The following is a 20,955-nucleotide window of genomic DNA, read 5'->3' as shown; positions in this document are numbered from 1 at the left end:
CATAGAGCTCAAGGGGAGGGAAAGACCTTGTTTCCGGTCACCCCATTGGTCGGTCAGCTCTGCCATCATCCAATAGAAAAGCGACTTTGAAAAATAAGTGCCGCCCTCTCCTTCCTCCTCGGAGCAGGTTTCCCAGCAAGCACCGCGCTTGTTCGCGTCTTCAGAAGATGGCGGCGGGGACGGGTAGTGAGTGGGGGTCTTTCTTTGGGGAAGGAGGGACGTGGCGCGGAGAGGGGAGCTAGGGTTGGCCCCGCCTTAAAATAATAAAAAAAGAACCAGAGAAGGATACCTGTTTCTTGGTTGGGCGAAACTTCGTTTGATGGGTCAGGTGTCAGGCAACTTTTAACATGTCAGGAGCCTTTAAGAAGGGTTGGTTGGGAGGTGGCTTGTCTAAAAGGCCTCCGATGACAGGTGAGTTTTCTCCTTAGCTGAGGTACCCGGGAATAACGGTATAGGAGGTAGTAAAAGGCCTTGTGCCAAAGGCTTATTTATTGTTCATACTGACTGGCAGTGACTTTCCAGGGCTTCAGACAGGAATCTTCCCTACCACTAAGTGAAGGCACCTCTTCAGTGTTTCAGATGGGAATGTTTCCTGAGGTTAACAGGAAATTGACTCTGTGACTTTTTGCATGCAACATATATTCTCTGCCACTGAGATGTTACCAGTAGACCTTTCATTGAGTTGACTTTTAGTGTGGCTGTTTTGGGGTGGGGCATGGAGGGTGTCTGGGCTTGAAAACCAAACTTTTAAAAGCAGCGTGGATTGAGATAGATTTAATTTAGTTTGAGGGTTCTTTTTAACTATGTGGGCATGTTTCAACACCGTATTGTTTATCTTTTTCCACATCAGAGCACAAGTTGCTGAGTGCTGGGCCTACAGAGCCATGGTCTATCCGGGAAAAACTTTGCTTGGCTTCTTCAGTCATGCGGAGTGGAGACCAAAACTGGTAAGAAACGGATATAACTGTTGGCTACATAAAAACTGTTGCTAAATACAGTTCCTGCTATGCCTTGGAACATAGTTGAATGCATATTGTTTAACTGTATTACATACTTCATAAAGAACCCTCAATTGATTTGTGGTGGTTCTTATTCCAAACTCAAGAAGTAATTGAATGCCCTTTGTGATCCTAACTTTGCATGTGTTGGAAAAATTGTTAAAAACAGAATGATAGGATCACAAGACTAGTAAGCATACCAAAAACCTACTGAGAAAGGATTTTCTAGACAATGAGCTTGACATATAACCCAGCTACATATGACATAGTAAACTATGCTAAAATAATCTTGTGTCAGATAATTTCAAAATATAATTCTAAATATATAATCAACAATATACGCTGGTGAAAAAAGGGGAGAAATTGTTGAGGAAATGGGCTTTAATAGAAAATTGAGCAGGTATCTACATCTGCACTGTGTCATTATTCATATGTAGTAGTAGTTCAGATTACAATATTGTTAACAACAAATAGTAATACTGACAACTGGATAATTTGGGCTTCCAATGAAAAACTGATTTAGAAGGATGAAGGTGTGCTTTTATATAGAGGTTCAAGATGGGGGAAGCTGTTCTTGGGGACCGTGTGACTATCTCTAAGGGTCTCAGAGCTGAACTTGGGGTAGTTTTCTGGCAAGCTGTTCATAGTTCAGGAGGCTTTCGCGTTTCTGCTTGCCAGTGTTCTGTTGTCCTCTTGCAAGTGTATTTAGCATCATCCTTCCAGTCATGGAACTGTAAGTACGAAACCTACAAGGCAGGGTGGTGGTGGTATCTTAGCTGCCCGGCAGCAAAATCAACCACCCTTTCTAGATCCAAATATGGGCTACAGGTCTTAGAAATAAACCTAGTAATGATCCAAGTTTACAGAGAGATCCACTAGCACTTTACCATGCTATCTCACCATACTATACTTTACCATACAGCATGTAACATCCACCAAGATGATAAAAGATCACATTCATGCAAATGCTGCTGAATCCAGCTTTGGCTTTATAACTACCACTGCACATACACACATTCCTAGAGAAAGGGGAGGGGATGAGACGTGCTATAGGCCTTTGACCTTTGACTGTTTTTACCACCCACTTGCTGGGTTTTTCTTTAAACAAAATCCAGATGTGGGAGATGGGTTTCTCAGAACATGGCCCAAGCACTTAGTGAAATTTCACCCATTTTTCTAAGTTACACTAACACAGAAGAGCATAGGAGATTTAGCGTGGTGGTGGTGGTGGAATAGACAACCTGTTTTTTTTCTGAAAAGAAGGTGGGAATGATGGAAAGTTTTCCCCAATTTTTGTGGACCTTCACATAGGCACGCTAACTACCACAAGGAGGAGGGTTACTTAAAATGAGCTCTAGTTTTGGGGCACAATGCAACATAGTCATTTTCAGAAAGTATTGTATTGTCTGTGGGTCAAAGTTTCCCCAATCCAATCAACTGGTGACCGAACCTTCCCCACTATATTTTGCCTAGCAAAGGAGGGAAGATGTTGAAACTTCCTTCTTCTTCTCTAGGGTGTCTGTCAGCAGAGCCATCAAACCCTTTGCAGAGCCCGGCCGCCCACCTGATTGGTTTTCCCAAAAGGTAGGGTGCTTAAATTTCACATCATAATTTCATTTCACCTATGAGGAATACCTGTTCAAGGGACTCCCTGTAAGAATCTATTGCATGTTGAATGTGTATAAGTATGTTTAAAATCGTTTGCCAGGAAAGTATACTTCCTTGCCCACATATCTGGAAACAGCTTTAATATGTGGAATGTGTGTTATATAAACTACCCCAAGTTTTTGTCTCAACTCAGATTCTTGTCTGTTGTGATTTATCTTCTGAAATCTGTATGCACTTTTATTATCTTTTTTAGCATTGTGCATCACAATATTCTGAGCTTCTGGAGACCACAGAGACCCCAAAGTGAGTTCGAAGGCCAAACCATCCCTTTTGAGTGGGGTGGGACAGGGGAGGACAGGACTTCACATTGCAAGGAAGATACTGTGTAATGTTAAACTACTGCGTTATAGACTACCGTATTTGAGAACTGAAGAGGAATGACAGTTTGAACGCAATATACAAAAGTACCTGAAACGCTGCTTTCTGACCATCTTTCTTTTTAAGTCTGGCTCCTAGAAATTATAGTAACTTGCATACTTTACCCTAAGCTAAATTATTTGGTTACAAAGAAGATAATGCACTGGCAGAACAGTCCAAACCCTGGCTGGGCAGTCACAAAACATGAAAGAAGGACATAGCTACAGTCTCATCTAGCTCCATCCAGACCCATAGCTCATTCTGCCCAGGTGGAGGGCAGGCAGAATGCTGCCGGAGCAATCGGGTCCATTGCCATCAAATGACAGCAATGAGGTCAGCTTGGAATCCAGTGGATCCTGGATTAGCTCAGGCTCTCCTGCCCGCCTCCAGAATGCTGCATTCTAGGTTGGGGAGTAGATTTGTTTCTCATATTTTTGTAACCTGTGCTTTACTTAGGGGTCAGTTCAACATCATTCTCCAGGAAAGAGGAGTAGGTGGTCTAAATCTGCAAAAGTTACTCAGCTTTAGAAGCCAAATACTTTTTCATATATGTTACTGTGTCTTGTGACTGAATCATTTGTTCTGTTTATTTGTGTGTTTCAGTCGCTATAAATTGTACAATGTACAATATTTGGGAAAGTAGGCTTCTTGCAATTTCCCATACAAATTTCCAAAGTGGCTGGCTGATACTTACACTGTAGTGATCTTTTTAAGATTGCATTTCCACTGAGTTGCAGAATAGCAAAAGTGGGGAAAAGATAATTGGAACAACGAAGAATAGGGTAGTGGGATATGGGATATGTGAGGGCAAAAGGTGCTGTATATGGGAAGATTGAAAGCCATTACTGGTTGCTAGATTGTTTTTTCCCTTTTTTGTGTAGAAGAAAGCGTGGTGAGAAGGGAGAAGTGGTAGAAACTGTGGAAGATGTAATTGTGAGAAAACTGACAGCAGAGCGTGTTGAGGAGTTAAAGAAGATGATTAAGGAGACACAGGAAAAGTACAGGTACCTATCAGATTTTTTTGGAGTCTGGAGCTCTTGAAAACCCTGGTTGCTTCAGGGCATGTGAATTGCCTCAGGGCATGTGATGACGTGGATCAAACCTATCTGTGTTGTCTCTGCAGGCAGCTGAAGAGGGATGCAGAACTGATCCAGGCAGGGCACATGGACCATAGGCTGGAGGAACTGTGCAATGACATTGTGGTGTGGGTTATCTTATTATTTCCCTGCTACAGCTTTTCTTTCTTTCTGGGACTTCATATCTGAGCCCTCAAATTTAGTTCTTAGCATTGCAACAAAATGGTTGAACTTGACCCTTCTTGGCTTTATGGCATCATTACCCCCATGTGGTACAATTGCCCAAGCTTTGTAGCATTTGCTTACTTTTGTTTCTCCCTCATCCCATGGCTTGCAAGGCCTTGTGGCTTTTGAAGTAGAGCTTTGAGGGCATTCTTGAGAAATGGGCCTGATATTTGGCCTGGCATTTTTAAGGTCTTGGCTGAAAAGCCTGCCTCAGGGCTTAACTGTGAGCAGTTACTCATTATATTAGGAACTGTGGGATATCTGTCTAACACATCCATGGGAAGCTTCTCCGTTTTGCACCCAATAGCCTAGTGTAACATTGCACTTGGTTATTTTTTTCAGGAAGAAAAGAATGGAAGAGGAGGAGGCAGAAGTGAAGAGAAAAGCTACAGATGCTGCTTATCAAGGTTAGTTGGAAGCCAGTTTTTGATTTCATAGAATCAAACTCCTGGAGGTGAATATGTTTAGTGCTGCAACTGAGCTGAGAGGAAGAAAGAGGTTTACAGGCAGATGGATTGGGTCAGCCTGATTTCCTCAGTCTTTCCTTTGTGAAATGGGAGACTATGATTTTCAGAAGCCTCTCCCTTCTTAAAAGACTGTCCTCAGTATTAGATGCCAGGTTTTGGTGCAAGAATCCTGAGGGAAGGCAAAATGCCAGAGAGATTCTTCTAAGAGAAAAAGAGATGAAGTAAGAAAGCTGCCTGGATTAGTGATGGATAAGCCACTGAGGAAGAATATGCTACCAGTTACGTATTCTGATTCTTTATGCTGGGAGAAACGGCAGCAATTCGTTAGCACCAAGAATGTTTGTGACGGTGTTTGGGGAATCATTTCATCTTGTGCTGAGATTTCTTATTTATCAAGGTGATTCTTTGAACTTCTTGACTGAATTGTCGGCATTTTCCAGCTCGTCAGGCAGTTAAGAACACATCACGAAGACCTCCAGGAATTATGGTCCGTTCTCCTGCAGGCTCAACCTCGCCAGGAGCAGACTACAGTCTGGGTGACTTATCTCAACCTACGTTGGAAGAGGCTAGTCCAGGGGTAAGGATATGGCAAGAAGGAGAAACAGTATAGGTCTCTCTGCAGTTTTCCCAGACTTCTCCCCACCCCCCTTTTTAAACTTTTATAATGTTGATAGCTTGCATGCAACCTTTTCCAGAGAACAAAGCCTGCTTTGTGCTGCGTGACAAAAGGTTGAAATGCACTGAAAAGGTGGAGGTACACCAAGGGCTGAGGGGAGCAAGAGTGATGGAGGAGGTGCTTGGGGTATGCTTGGTCATTGGCCCCAGTGGGAGGGGTGATTGGGACTTGTCAGGATGATGAGAATGTGGCATTGAACAGTGTGGTTTTTCTCTTTCTCAGGTAACTCCAGGGACATTGCCCAGCACCCCAGTTGCCTCCTTCATTGGGATCCCTGACACCCCTATGGGCTCCACCTCCCTGGATGCCCCCATGACCCCAGTCACAGATGATTCAGCCCAGAAAAAGATGCTAGGACAGAAAGCAACTCCGCCTCCTTCTCCTCTGCTTTCAGAGCTGCTGAAGAAGGGCAGCCTCCTGCCCACAAGCCCCAGGCTGGTATGGAGTTCCCTGCTTACATATGCAATAGTCCTGGTGAATCTCTGTGACTGACTTTCACTGGAAAGGGCAAAAGGCCCAAGCATTTTTCAAAGGGGGAAGCTTAGATAGGCCTTAAATGCCACATGTTAATTTTCACTCCTATATAGCAAATTTTCCAAGCTCCACAAAGCACTATGCATGCAGCTTCTTAGTCATTCATATGATAACCCAATATGGCAGACCAGTATTATTATCTGCATGTTACAGCTGTGGGGGAGAGTGACTGTCCTAATGCTACCAAGTGAATTCATAACACTAAGATGACATTTGAACTGGGAATTTTTGGTTCATGAATATACAGGGTTGAAGACCATACACAGCCGTATTAAGGAAATGCAGTTGCAGATTGGTTGGGATTTTTTATTGCTTTTTAAAAAACTAATTGTTCTTAATGGAGATTGGTTGTTGCTTTTAAAGATGATTTATTATACTTAATATCTTGCTCTAACACGGGGCTCCCAGTGATTTCTCATCCAAGGGATTTTATCAGAACCACAATGGTTAACCTCCAGTGCTTCAACATTAACTCCCTGGACTTACTTTTAGTGCAGTTTGTTTAATAATTTAGTCCTAAATATGTTGTAAATCACCTCAAAGTATGGGAGATAAAAATATTTTAAGTAAACATTGAACCTACAAAAAGGGAGAAGGAGGCAACCAAGCTGCATACAGTGAAATAAAAACTGTGTGTGTATGTGTGTGTGTGTGTGTGTGTGTGTGTGTGTGTGCGCGCGTGCGTACACACACACACACACACACAGAATTTATTTTATTTAACAGAAATTATATACCATTTACCAAAACAAAAAAGAATTTTAGATGGTTTACAACATCTTATGACAAATTATGACATGATTTAGTGCAAGAACTTTAGGAAACCTCACACAATTACACAATAATTTGGATGTTTTGCATTGCAATCCCATGCACCCAGGTATGGGATGGCAGCCATAATGTATTTTGTTTTGCTCTCTTAATATATTTAGAGCTTGTTCAATGCCTGCTTGTGGCAGGATCCCTTAAGAGCAGGGATGTGTGAAGAACCTGTAGCCCTCCACATGTTGGACTCCAACCCACATCAGCCTCAGGCACATGGCCAATTGGGTTTGGGCTAATGGGCATTCTAGTCCTATAATCTCCAGAGGGCCACAGCCTTCCCATCTGTCCCATAAAGTCTGTAGTATTTCACCATTGGTGAGTGTGTGCATGGGCAGGTGGAATGGACCATTATGTGGACTGGGAGGATCTGCAGCCATATGGGGATCCCTTCATATGAGTAAGGTCATCTGGGATGTGTGTGACCATCTATACAATGTAGTCTGTGTTTGCTTCATATACACCTTGGTTATTTTTTCCTTCTCTCCTGTGACTTTTTAATACATAGTGTTTCATTTTGTGTTTTTAGCATTGATTATATTGAGGAGGTGGGCTTGGAAAAAATCTGTCTTGTGTTTCCAAGGAAAGCTCTACAATTTTCTCCTTTTTGAGCTGATCTTTCCTGTCTGGCATTTCCAACAAATTAGGCCAAGCTAACCTGAATTTCTAGCCATGGATGAGAAGCAGAGTGTTATTTCTCTGTGGATGAGAATGAGGGAGTTTTTTGTTTTGGATTTTCCCTGCCTCTGTACTTGATTGACTTTATTTATTTGATTGAGTTTATTCATGTTGCTGGCTCCTTGCTTAAATGCTACACAGGAGCAGCCAGAGCATCTCAGCGGAGCCAGCTGCAAGAAGCTGATTTAGTTTTATTGGTAGTACAGGTTGTGTGTGGATAGCAGTGGGACAGTCTGTGTATTGGTTTTTAGTATGTGAATATCCTTTGGCAGGTGGGTGAGAGCGACATGACAGTAGTTTCTGGTCACACAAGCAGCTCTGGACTCCTCCTGGAGGTGGGAGGGGTTCTTCCAGGGCTGCACGGTGGAGAAATGCAGTCAGCTTCAACTACTGTTCCTGCATCTCCTGCTGCTTCAGGTAGGCCTATTCTGCTATTGCTGTGTTTTTCTCTCTTCTGCATTAGTATCCTAGAGTTGGAAGGGGCTTCAGAAGAAATCCACCGCTACAGTGTGTAATTTCTAGTCTGCCATTTATGTTGAGAACAGCAGGGGATGTGAGGGTCCTGTTTCAAATAATGTGAATAAATTAAGAACATATTCTATGAAAGCTGAGACCTTGGAAGACCAAGTATGTAATTTGCATGGCAAAGCCTTTAGTCAAAGTTTTGCTTGTATGTGTCAGGGCTTTGTGTGATGTTTGCTCATGTTACTTCGTGTTATGAATGTCATTGCCTTGATTCTCCTCCTTAAATCACTTTGTTCACTTATTTCCCCTTAATCTCATGTTTAGCTTAATGTTCCTTTCCACTTCCTCCATTCTCTTGGTACGTAATTCCTTCTAAAGCCATTTCTTTTTCCATCTCATACTCCTCCTCTATTGCTAGTCCTCATCTTTCGAATTCCCTTCCTGCTGATAATTGTTTTACTGCTGTTTTGTATGTATTTAACTGATACCTTGAGACTTTTAGCTAAGCCATAGTGTGTCCTTTTCCCCTGCTCCCCCGCCTTCCCTTCCTCCCTCCTGCCCTCATTGTTAAGCACCTAGTAGTAGACTGGTGGTGGGGAACCTAATTAGGTCCACTAGACCGCAGCAGTTAGCCCACTAGGTTGAGATCTACAGGTATAGGGTGGTATACAGATTTAATAAATGATAATTTCCCCCCTTGTTTTGACATCTTATGGCATCAAGTACAGGAAAGTTAAAGCAGGAAAATTTTAATAATAATAATAATAAGAGAAGGAAAAGTGTGAATATACTCCTAAATCTTCCGTTGGAGCCGGGGTTTGAAGTTTCAGTCACGTAATGTCGTACGACATCAGGTGTTGGGGAAGTGATGGGAAGAAAAATCTTTGTATTCTATACTGGTTGCAGAATTCACCTTCTCTTGGTTTAAATACTCCCAGAGCACTGTCAACATGGTGCATATCCAGGCTTGGCTTCAGAGTTCTGCATCAGACTTTGTCTGCTCCAGCCCTGCTACATGACATAAGATCTTGATTGACGCTGAATTGCTTTCATAGCTTGGTCCTTCTTCTTCTTCTTTTTTTTAAGATCATTCTCGCAATGATAAACCTTATAAGGGAAAAAATGTGGGCTCCAAGTCTGCTAAACACTCTGGATTTAGCAGAAGACTTGTGTTGAGCTTCCATGAAAGGCCTTTTATATTTTACTAGCTCCCATGGCTCCAGAATCCTGCTATCCCTTGGGCATTGTTGCTCAGCCCAGACTTTGCCCACTCCCTCCCTCCCCCTATCCGATTTCATCTATACCAGGGCTCAGCAACCTTTTCCAGCCGTGGGCTGGTCCACCGTCCCTCAGACCATGTGGTGGGCCAGACTATATTGGGGGGGGGATGAATGAATTCCTATGGCCCACAAATAACCCAGAGATGCATTTTAAATAAAAGGACACATTCTACTTATGTAAAAACACGCTGATTCCCAGACCGTCCGCAGGCCTGATTGAGAAAGTGATTGGGCCGCATCCGGCCCACGGGCCTTAGGTTGCCTACCCCTGATCTATACCAAAATATTGTGCATTCTGTACACCTTTAAATGCTGAAAATTGAATTTAGGTTTTGCAAATAAAGGGAAAGCTATGAAAACCTCCTTTGATTTGTCCAGTGTACGAAAATGTGGTTGTTTTGCCCCAGATTTGGATTTCTTCTAGTGGTATAAAATGCTGCCTTCCACTTTTAAAAGCACAGAGTGATCCTTGCTTGTATATGCTCCTGAGCCCTGCTAAGTGACTCCTAGGACAGCTGTCTGTGGTCTGTTTTGTGACATGTGTTGGGCGTGTGCAACCCTGGTGGGCATGAGCTGGTCAGACCCCAAGGATTGCTTGCTCTGTAGTATTCTGTAGCTTCTTGGCTAATGTGCTTTCCCCCTTCTTCACACTTTTGTTAGGTGCTCCTACACTTTCCCGCCTTTTAGAAGCTGGTCCAGCGCAATTCACCACATCGCTTGCTTCCTTTTCTACTGTTGCCAGTGAACCTCCAGGCAAACTCCTGCCTCCCCCTGTAGAGTCCGTGTCTCAGGCAACTCTAGTCATGGTGCCCACGCTACAAGCACCAGCTGCTGTGCCACCCGCTGCAACTCCTGAAAGTGTAGCGACAGGTGCGTCCTTGCACTCGTATGCCCATCCGTACCTTGCAGAAGACTTTCCCTCTTAGGTTCGGTAGAAGGTCTATGTGTATGCGGGCTGTGGGCGTCTCTAAAATCTGTAGCCGGGTGGTTACTTTTGGGATTCATTGTGCCAGAGGCCCAAGGTTGTTGAGAAGAGTCCCCCGTCTGTGTCAGGCAGGGTGCAGGAACCGATAAAGGAAAGATGATCTGGGGTGAAGTTAGTGAGCGGGATAGATCTAGACTCCGATGCTAAGAGATGGCTCCTGCTCTGACTCTTATCATTTGGGAGGGTGGGGGAAATAGGGCCCATCAGCCTGCATGTGCCTTTATTTGGGGCTGTAGAATGTGTTTTGATTTTCTTGATCTGACCCATGCTGCTGGTTGCTGCAGCTGCCAGGCTTTCACTTGACTTGTCACTCTTGTCCAGTGAGTCAGCCCAACACCTGTGTTTCCATGGAGGCAGTGCCTGATCCTCACACTGTGACAGTGTCAATGGACAGCAGTGAGATTTCCATGATCATTGATTCCATCAAGAAAGATTGCCTGGGCTCTGGGGCATCTGGTGCTGTAGGGACTTCCAAAGACCACAGCATTAATGGGAAGGAAGACCTAGATCTGGCGGAGAAGATGGACATTGCAGTTTCCTACACGGGGGAAGAACTGGACTTTGAGACTGTTGGGGACATCATAGCTATCATTGAGGACAAGGTAAAATTATCTAGAGGCCTGTATAGGCTGGTCATGCATCTCATATAACATGAAACCATAGTTAAAATAAACTTCATTTGTTTTAAACAAGGTTTAAACCTTGCTGGGTTCAGGTGACACTACAAGGTATACCCTGGCTCAGCACAACTGGAGAGTCATGAGGCACCCACAATTTCAGCAGCGTGTAGTAGCATGCTGCTCATTCATATTTTTAAATTACTGTTTTAATGTGACATGTGAACTAGAGCTCTACTCTCCCCTTGTGTTTGGCACCCCAGCATGTTGAATAGACGGGATAGTGCAAGGACTTTCTTTACATCTCCATTGTTCTCATGGCCTCTGATTGTGCCTGTATCACTGTTGGTAAAGGTGGACGACCATTCTGAAGTCCTGGATGTAGCAGCAGTAGAGGCTTTCTGCGAAGAGATTGAGGATCCTCAGTCACTGACCGACCCCTGGGAGCACCCACTCCAACGAGAGCACCCAATCCAACAGGAGCATGAGAAGCAGAGTCAGATCCCCCCAATGGCTGTGACTGTAAAGCAGGAGAGACCAGACTGTGAGGAATCAGAGGCTAAGGGGATCAGAGATCTGATGAGCATTGGGGATCTGGGAACAGAAATAAAGACGGAGCCTTCTGAGCAGGGACAGATTCATCTGAGCCCTGGGGAAGCTTCTGCACTAGCAACCAGAACAAGTGAAACCCCTGAAGATGAAGAGACACGGGTTGCTGGTCTGGAGTGCTCTGAAATGGAGATGGAATCATCAAAGGTTGAAATGGATCATGGCACAGTGAAGACAGAGGTAAATCGATGAAGAGGCTTCTTGGATATAACATGGGTGGGGAATCAGTTGATAGATGAGGTATGGGAGGAGAGAGGGAGGCCCCTAGCTTGTAGCTGTTTTTCAGACCTATGCTTAGTGCACAATAACGAGCAAATTTGTTTGTTGGCCAAACTGACTGACAAACTAACTAACTGTATTCACTCTGTGCAATCTGTGCTTGGGCATTCTTAGATTTACCCCAAATAACAATAGATTATGCAAATTGCTGAAATTGGGGCAGGGGGTATGGGTATTCTTGTTTTGCTAGCCAGAAGGGAGTGGCAGTGAGTACTGAATCCCTTTCCCCAGTCCCTCGGGAATGTTCTTCAACTATCCCTGTCACTTGGAAGACATTACCCATCAAGTATATTGTGCAGTCACCCTTTCTTTATCATTGAAATCTGGATTCACAGTCAGCTGAATATTTCATTCTCCATTTCTTTGTACTTGTGGGGCTACAGCATATGCACAGTTTTGGCCATACAGTATGTTAGATCCTTGGGGAGCCACTTGCTCAGGTATGCAGAGCTTTGCTGTGGATGCAGCTGTTTTGTTATTCAATCGCTGTCTGCTTTTAGAGTCCTGGTGGTATAAAATATGACTTAATGCTGAGTTGTGTAGGAAGCTGGTCCTGTTGCTCATGTTAGGCCATTTTCCTTCTAGCTTCCCCCTGATGATGATACTTCCTCCCCACATGCTCCAAGTGCAAGCGAAGATTCCTCACAAGCAGATCTTCACCACAAATATGAGCTTTCAGGTAACCTGGCTGGCTTGCTGGGGAAGAGGGAACTGGTTGTGACACTGCTAGGGAGGGAGGCTTGTATCTGTGACTGCCTGAAATTATTGGAGTTAATTTTTTCCCCTTTTCCCCCCTCCCAGAATCAATGAAGGAGGAAGCCCAAGCTCTTTTTGAGAACCAACTGAAGGTATTTTATCTATCCTCAGATTTCTTGACTTACATGCAGAGTGAAAGTAGTTGTCAGCTGTTTGCATCTGAGGCCATAGGTGGAGAATGGCAGAATTAATTTAGTGTGTGATCCCAAGATATACCAGGTTCTCGAAAAGGAAAAGTTGAGTTAATCTTTCTGCAGGCAGAGATCCAGGCCTCCCTTGTAGCTATGCTATTGTGTGTTAATATTTATTCCTATCCTGTTTTCTCTGGCCAAAGACCCTCAAAAGAATGAACAAAGTATTGTATAACAAAATGCAATGTAATTAATATCTGGCAGAAGGCTGCACTGGGTGGGGGGAGGTAGTGGTGCAGGGATTCAGGGCCACTACCAGCTCTGCTGAGAAGCTAGGCTGCTTCCTTCAGCTCACATAGCAGCAGCCATTAACATTCAACAGTGGGGTGCAGGGCCACATCATCTGAGCAGCTGAGAGACCAGCAATTCTGGCACCTGTTCGTGAAGTTTTCCACCCTAGCTTCCCACTGGAAGAATTTGAAATGAAGAACTTATGCTTGAGTTTGTTTTTTATTCCTCCCACCCAGTCTGTTTCCCTTTTGTGTTGTGTACCTCAAAATTGTAAGCCTGTGGGCAGGGTCTCTGGCTTGTAGCACTAAGTAAGGGTCTCATCAGTACAAGGATTTCTGCTTGTGCAGTTGGACCCCCCCCCCCAACCAAATCTGTTATGGGTTTCCCCCCCAACTCTCCAGAGCAAATTTGGAGAGGTTGGGGTAGGGAGAGTCCTGTAGTAAAAGTGGAAATACTTGTGCTAATAGGATGAGGTACCACCCTTCGTCTTAAACATGTCAAAACCTGGCAACAATACCATCCATAGATTTTAAGATGCCGGCATAAAATTACAGAAATCAAGGGGAAAGTAGCAGAAGCTGAAAACCTCAATTGTTGAAAAACTCTTGATGGAGAAGAGTGTGCTTTACCATCTGTCAAAAGTAGGAGAGGGAGGAAAATACACCTGCCTTTTGATAGAGGTGCCACTTCTGTGAAGGCCCTGTGACTTGGGATGGGGGAAGTGGGACAGGCTCGTGTGGGGAAGTTAGTTGAAAGGCATTCTCCCTAATCATGACTCCCTAGTATGCTAGGAGCAGATGTTTGTTCATATAGCTTTTCCTTTTCCCTCTGCTGTCTTCTTTGGCAGCTGGTGCAGATGCTGTTATTGGCAGCTGCACCTTAGTTGTGCTACTTGATTTGCTGGAATCTTAATCTTGCATCTAAGGGTGAAGAGGATGAGGAGGATGGTGCCAGTGAGGCTGCCAGTCTGGAAGAGCCCAAAGAGGAAGATCAGGGTGAGGGATACCTCTCTGAAATGGACAATGAGCCCCCTGTGAGTGAGAGTGATGATGGCTTCAGTATCCATAATGCGCCTTTGCAGTCTCACACTTTGGCTGATTCCATTCCCAGCAGCCCCGCCTCCTCACAGTTGTGAGTATTGGTGAACCTACAGCTACTCACTAGATAGCCCAGAACATGCAACTAGCCTGCTGAAAGTTGAGACTAACTTTGTCCCTTTGTACAGTGGTATGTAGTGTGAATTAGCGGAGACCCATGCAATGTTATAGTCGTCTTCTTCTTTTACTACTACTTGGTTGTATGGAGGAGCCTCAGGGTTAGACATTTGCTTGCTAGGAGACCAGCAAACATTTCTTTTTTCTTTTTTGTTAACTTAGATAAATTTGAAGAAGGTGGGGATGGATGTTGTAGATCGTGGTTAGTTGCTAGGCCATAATCTGTATGCTTTGCTTTTGGAGCCTTTGGGTGTCCTTTTCTGATAGATGCCTTTTCCTCTTCAGCTCTGTTTGCAGTGAGGATCAGGAGGCTATTCAGGCTCAGAAGATCTGGAAAAAGGCTATTATGTTAGTTTGGAGAGCAGCAGCCAATCACAGGTAAATCAACTTGCACCTAGTGTCCAAGTATGAAGAACACCTTTTTGGCTCCATGGGCTAGATCTTTTATCAGGATCTGCCTTATGGGGCAAATTTGACATGTTGGCAGGGCCATCCACCTGTCAAAATCCCTTGTGCTTTGCAAGTCTCCCTCCGCTACTCCTTTTTAAGCTACTGATTGCAAACACTTAAAATGGGAGCAGGAGGAGACTCAGAAAGCCTTTTCCAAGTTTCTCTGCAGTTCCCATTCAAGCCTCCAAGATCAGGGACTTAAAAAGGGTGGGGATAGACTTGCAGAAGGCTTTAAAACAGCCCCTACGTTCCTGTTTGAGCCTCTGGTGCCACAAATGGGAGTGCAGTCTTTGAAGTAGCTGCTGGGATTAAACTGCTGCCTTGACTGTGTGGACTAGTTCCCTGCTGGGAATGCGCAGCCAATGCAGGATTAGACCCTGTCCTCCCACTCATCAGCTGACATCACCAGTAATGTCAGCTGATGGGTATGTGGGTGGCCATGGTTTGGGAGAAATGGCCTGGCAGTTCCCTACCCCCTGATGTAGGAAGAGGCGACACTGCTGTATGTGTCTGTTGTACTAACATTCCTTCTAGAGGAGGCATTTCCTCATGTGTGTGAGAAAGGGGAATGCCTCTTTTTAATAGGGTGTTTGCCATCTGCAGTCCTTTGAAGTACTTGCACTTAATTTTTAAAAAAATCTGCCTGATTAATTTGGCATCTTTTTAAATGATTAATTGCTTAGATTAATATATTTTAAAACTTTTCATCAATTAAATGTTGCAACTCTCGGCATTTCCGTATGAGCCTTTAGAACAAAACCTGGCAACCGCCATGAAATTTTGAAAAACTAAGCTGTCAAATTGAAACTTAAACCCTCAAAACATGCCAGGTACTGATGGCTATGGGAGAAAACTGAAAAGGGATTGAGTGATCTTACTACATTCTTCCAAAACCAATGGGCATCTGCGGCAGAATTCTGGTAGCCTATCTTCTATGTTCAGCAGGTGTCATATCTCCAGTCATAGAAGGTGGATTTTCAGGTGTAGAATTCTCTTGGCTATAGCATATTGAGCAAATGAGTGGAGAGAATGTTGAGAAACAGTTCTGTACTTCTGCATATGGAAGTTGTGTTACTTCAACTGACCTTGTATGTACTCAAACTCTTACACATTTTTTGTTGCACAGGTATGCCAATGTCTTCTTGCAGCCCGTGACCGATGATATAGCTCCAGGTTACCACAGTATTGTACAGAGGTGAGTTGCCAGTTTTTGCATTAGTGTTGATGCCATCTGTCACAGATCTGCCCCAGACATCGGCCAGCCTGCAGATTTTAGACACTGCCAGCATCTACCTGGGAGAGTCTCTTCAATCTAGCATTAATAAAGTTGATCAGGTGCAATGATCAGATTCTTGGCAAAAGTGGGGAGAACAGCTAGTTTAGTTCTTTTAAAATATATTTTTAGATTGTATTAATAAGGTTTAATTTCTTCAGTAATGTTTGTCTGGTGTTTTATTGACAGGCCAATGGATTTATCAACCATTAAGAAGAATATTGAGAATGGGCTAATCCGGACCACAGCAGAGTTCCAGCGTGATATTATGCTGATGTTCCAAAATGCTGTCATGTACAACAGCTCTGACCATGATGTATACCACATGGCTGTGGAAATGCAGCGAGATGTCTTGGAGCAGATTCAGGTAAAGCCACAGTCAGAAGTTTTCAGTGGGGCACTGTTCCTATCCTGATTTTGTATGGGAAGCACTGAGTACACTAGAGAAGATGCCTGCTCCTTGCGGCATCTTTATTGTCGCATTAGCTTGTAAGATCCTCTTGGAGAGGAACTGGTTAAACCTGATGTCTGACCATCCCTGCATGATTTACCATTCCTAAGATCAATCAAAAGGAGTGCAGGCTTAGAAACAAACAAGTAAACTGAAGTTAACTCCATTGTTTCGGTAGCAAGCCACTAAACTTGCATTCATGTTGAGAACCTTAATAGCTATTATGTGGTTTCTTGCAGCAATTTCTAGCCACACAGTTGATCATGCAGACGTCTGAGTCTGGGATCAGTGCAAAAAGTCTGCGTGGACGAGATTCCACTCGGAAACAAGATGCTTCAGAGAAGGTGGGGGCTAACAAGAACCTTTGATTTGTTTGGGGGCGGTTGTTTGAGCCATTTGATAGATGCATCCATTTGAGGGGAATAGAGAAGCTTTGGAATCCTTCATTTAGAAGTCTCATTCAGAATAGAAGTCGGCTTACCCTTTCGGTTTAATTAATAACAAAGATGGCTGTGGCAGTCCCTCTCCCTTGCCCCCATATCCTGCATTTTTCAATATCTAGTAAAGCTGAAAAATTAATTTGTCCTTGAAGTTGAGGATTGGATTGCTACCAAATGAGGAGGGCTGGCATTTCCGTGTGTGAAGAGCAGCTCCGTTCTGTTATCTGAGTGGTGGGTTAGAGACAGAGAAATCACTTTTCCAAAACTTGAAGTCAGGAGCCCAATCGAGACATGCTTTTTTGGTTTAGACCAGGGGTTCTCAAACTTTCTACCCCCAGCACCAACTTGAGATAACTGAACATTATTGAGGTCAACCAGTCAGAAAATAGTGGCAGATGGAGGAAGAGCTTACCATAATTGGCTAGCAAATTGCTGTCCTTGTTGTTCAAGCTAAGTACAAACATTACTTTGCAAGTATTATGGCTGTCTTCCCATGTTAAGCCAAATTCACTGATTCAGATATTCTAAGTGGAGAAGTCTTTTTCTTTTATATTTTTCCCCTTCCACCTGTACCTGCATTTAAGTATTACCCATCTCTTCTTATTCCCCCACCCACCCACCCTGCCTATTTCTTTTATTCCTCTTCTCTGGTCCTTTTACATTCACTTCTTCCTATAATAGCTTTCCTTTCTTAGACCCTTCTTTTTTATTCCCAGTTTGTTTATTTTCTTATTAGTATCAATAATAATAACAATAAATATTAATCTTTTCTCTTACTTTCTAACTTCCTTCAACACCTCTTCTGTCCCTTTTCCCTGAGAGGAAGGAGACGTTTTTTACCTTCTCCCCACCTGAACTTTTCTGCCTTCTGATTAGAATTTTCTGGTGCTGTTTTTGGTCCAGCCAAAAGGCTACAGCCCAGTTAGGAGGCAGGGAGGCAAGTGAGGAAGCACAGGAGAGGTTGTGACACTGAGGATGCTGGAAAGTGGCCCAAGGCCCTCTGGTGGGTCCCAGACCATGGTTTGAGAAACAGTGGTTTAGACTGCCACGTTGTGTTTTGTCTTGTTGTCTTCCTGGATGTGTATATTTCCATCAAATTCATTTGCTACTTCTGTTTATCTTTCAACAGGACAGTGTCCCCATGGGCTCCCCTGCCTTCCTCCTTTCTCTCTTTGTAAGTACTTAATGATAACGTTTTCAGCAGCACAATAACAATATGGGGACATTGTCTGCATGACGAAGGGCTTTCTAAAGTTACAATCAGACTATGATCGTGTCTGGGTTGCTGAAACATAAGAAATGTTTCTACCCCCTTGTGCTTCAGTGTATTGTTTTGTGATTGGATGTCTGGGGGAAAGTGGGGGACTTTTTGTTATTTCTGGCTGCAGGCTGCCCACTTCCTTTCATTTCTTCAGTCTGTCTCCTTCCATTCTGGCTTTGGGTAGACCACAGGACTCTACATTTAAAAAGGCAACTCTTGCTTATAGGGTAATGTTACACACTAAATTCCAGGTTGCAGAGTAATATCCTTGCCTTGCGGCTCTTCCCTTGTTTTCTTTGCATCCCTATGTTGGATTTAATTATTTACATCTAAAGCTTGGTTCCTGCCTTCGTAGTTCACAGGGCTCTCAGAGCAGCTTTCTGTAAGACATAACACGGCAATAGAATTGTGAAATTATTCTGAGAATTGCACAGGAAAAGATCCCCAGGAAGGGTTGTCTCAATAACTGCTTCCCCTGCTGTAAAGAGAAATCTAGTTACCGGTACATATGAACCGCTGTTTCATACATACCTGTATTTTTCCATCTATAAGACGCCCCCATGTATAAGATGGCCCCCTATTTTGGGAGGACTCAGATTTAAGAAAATCCACCCTCGGCACTATCCATGTATAAGACACCCCCTAATTTTTGACATTATTTTTAGGGGGGGAACCTAGCCTTATACATGGAAAAATATCGTACTTCTTGCAACAGTTTGTGTTGAAGCCCCCTCCAAACTATGGGATAGTTCTAGAATCTAGACAGTGTACACTGCAAGAAGACTAAAATACAGTGTTTTGTTTCCACGGATGCAGCCATGATCCTATAATAAGAAAGCTGCTGTTCTGCCCAAAGATGTGTTTTGGCAGGTTCATCCTCCACCCAAGGGAATGCGGGTAGGGATTGTTTTCTAATGCCTATTTATTAAAGACAGAGAAGCATGAGGAAAGGCAGCCAGATGGAGTGGGCAGCAGATGGAAGTGATCTCTCTAGCTTCCGTACATTCACAGAAAGCCGCTATGAGGACATGCTAGGGAGATAGTGGCAGGGTCACCCACCTGGAAGAGAACTTCTGTAAAGAGCAGCAGTTGATCAGGTATGTTAGCCAGCATCCTTTCTGCCCACTGAAAGAAATGACTTGGAACTTTTTTACATGGGGCAAACACATCATTACATATGCCAATGCCAAAAGTCCCCTTTCCCCTTTCCCCTTTCGAGTTGACATGCAAACTCTGTAGCTGGTTTCATAAGGTAGCCCTCTGTGTTTTAGGAAGGCAAGTGGTGCTGCCTGTCTGCGCAGTCAGTCTTTCCTGGCAACACAGATGGCAGCCAGCAGTCTTTCCTTTTGTCACAGTCTTGCTAATAACAGTGCCTTCCCTTCTCTTTGCATTTTGATTAGGATGGGGGGACCAGAGGGCGGCGTTGTGCCATTGAAGCAGATATGAAGATGAAGAAATGATGCTGAAGATAGGAAACAGCCCAGTCTTTGGTGTCTGGACCCAGGAAGCAAAATGAGAACCTTCCTGATCCTGAGGACGAAATGGCTATAGACAGGGAAGGGCTGACCTGTCAGTAATAAAGAATATCCATCATCCTGGAATGTGTAACCAGGGTAATACCAGAAACAAGAGAGCAGCCCCACTGCCTGTTGTAGGGCAGCAGTATTGGGGTCCTATTAGTGTCCTCATATTAGCTAGCGATTGGTGGCTAGTACGTACTGTAATGTGAAGTGTACAGATTTTTTTGTATTTGTGGAGTGTAAATGTGTATAATAAACTGTAGTAGAGAATCCTGTAGAGCAAGGTGTGCTGGCTGCTTTGATTTATTTACATTACCACCCTCTCCAAGAAAAACTTGTTTGTAAAGACCCACACATACTGTGAATCAATGTTTTGACTACGTAGTCCAGAATGGCAAATCCATCAGCTAGATCAGACCTGCCAAGCAATTTCAAACAGGTCTGCTAGCTCCATTCTTCCTCCACATCGTAATGAGAAGTCTCTCCTCGCAGCCCAGGTGCTTAAAAAATAGTTGCATCTGCTCTTCAGAGATCAGTTGCTGAAGAGCAAAAAGAAACAATTGTATTTTCCATCGCAGTTTTGGTCTTTCTGGGGGAGTTTGAGCCAGTCTATCAAACCCAGTGCTGTGATCGAGGAGTTTCTGCCTGTCTCTGGGTGCAGGATAGTCATGTCAACATTGGCCATGGCCCTCTGCTGGCATGTGGTAGTTCAGTACTGTCTCTTCTCATTGGCAGAGGTGTGCATGCAGAGTGTGCTAGGTGTGCCCAGACACACCCTAATGTTTCAAAACACGAGGTCATAGCAAGGAAGAGAGAGCATGGAGCAGCAGCCTGGCTGCCTCAGGTGACACAACCCACAGGGAAGCGGCTATATTGGGGGGGGGGGAGAGAGAGAGAGAGACTAAGGCAGAAGTGGGGACGAGGGAAGCAGACAGACAGAATTAAAAAGCCTAGAATGGATCTGCAGTTTCCTCCTTCCTTACTGTTGCTGCTGGAGCTAAGTATCCCACTGAGTGCTCACTGGCCCTGAGTGCTCACTGGAAGGACAGATCCTGAAGCTGAGGCTCCAATACTTTGGACACCTCATGAGAAGAGAAGACTCCCTGGAAAAGACCCTGATGTTGGGAAAGATGGAGGGCACTACGAGAAGGGGACGACAGAGGACGAGATGTTTGGACAGTGTTCTCGAAGCTACCAACATGAGTCTGACCAAACTGCGGGAGGCAGTGGAAGACAGGAGTGCCTGGCGTGCTGTGGTCCATGGGGTCACGAAGAGTCGGACACGACTAAACGACTAAACAACAACATCCCACCATTGCTTACAGATACAGATGCAGGCAGAAGCTGCAGCCTTTTTCTTTTGCCTGCGTCTTCTGTCTCATGGTTCTGTCTCCCTCCAAGCACCACTTCCCACCTTCCTAGGACAGGAAGG

The 20,955-nt window shown here is 44.2% G+C and overlaps 1 protein-coding gene across 8 annotated transcripts; it reads left to right on the top strand.

The window, feature by feature from the left end:
• Positions 1-139: 139 nt before the first annotated feature.
• Positions 140-19,802, top strand: BRD8 (bromodomain containing 8). Of its 8 annotated transcripts, none has more exons than XM_035105885.2 (22): positions 140-186; positions 851-947; positions 2,513-2,582; positions 2,860-2,909; positions 3,905-4,027; positions 4,147-4,227; positions 4,667-4,731; positions 5,232-5,368; positions 5,690-5,905; positions 7,774-7,918; positions 9,907-10,116; positions 10,553-10,833; positions 11,203-11,637; positions 12,322-12,415; positions 12,538-12,584; positions 13,840-14,045; positions 14,414-14,506; positions 15,705-15,773; positions 16,041-16,218; positions 16,542-16,646; positions 17,872-17,916; positions 19,404-19,802. In XM_035105885.2, the coding sequence occupies exons 1-22, from the start codon at positions 168-170 to the stop codon at positions 19,461-19,463; spliced, it is 2,826 nt and encodes a 941-aa protein (XP_034961776.1). In that variant the 5' UTR covers positions 140-167; the 3' UTR covers positions 19,464-19,802. The 8 variants fall into 8 exon arrangements, 5 of the variants coding, with proteins under 5 accessions (XP_034961776.1, XP_034961779.1, XP_060127562.1 ...); XM_060271579.1 differs by having other exon boundaries at positions 159-183; XM_035105882.2 differs by lacking the exon at positions 140-186 and adding an exon at positions 195-411.
• Positions 19,803-20,955: the final 1,153 nt, after the last annotated feature.

This window comes from Zootoca vivipara, chromosome 2, assembly GCF_963506605.1.
Source record: "Zootoca vivipara chromosome 2, rZooViv1.1, whole genome shotgun sequence".
Taxonomy (NCBI): domain Eukaryota; kingdom Metazoa; phylum Chordata; class Lepidosauria; order Squamata; family Lacertidae; genus Zootoca; species Zootoca vivipara.
Note: the sequence above shows the minus strand (reverse complement) of the source record. Positions and strands in the feature narration are given on the sequence as shown.

What these genes read in the sequence shown, in the direction of transcription:
- BRD8 (XM_035105882.2), top strand. Translation starts at nt 348, where the DNA reads ATGTCAGGAGCCTTTAAGAAGGGTTGGTTGGGAGGTGGCTTGTCTAAA. An exon ending in TACAGATGCTGCTTATCAAG is followed by an intron (nt 4,732 to 5,231) that starts GTTAGTTGGAAG and finishes GGCATTTTCCAG; the next exon opens with CTCGTCAGGCAGTTAAGAAC. An exon ending in TGGAAGAGGCTAGTCCAGGG is followed by an intron (nt 5,369 to 5,689) that starts GTAAGGATATGG and finishes TCTCTTTCTCAG; the next exon opens with GTAACTCCAGGGACATTGCC.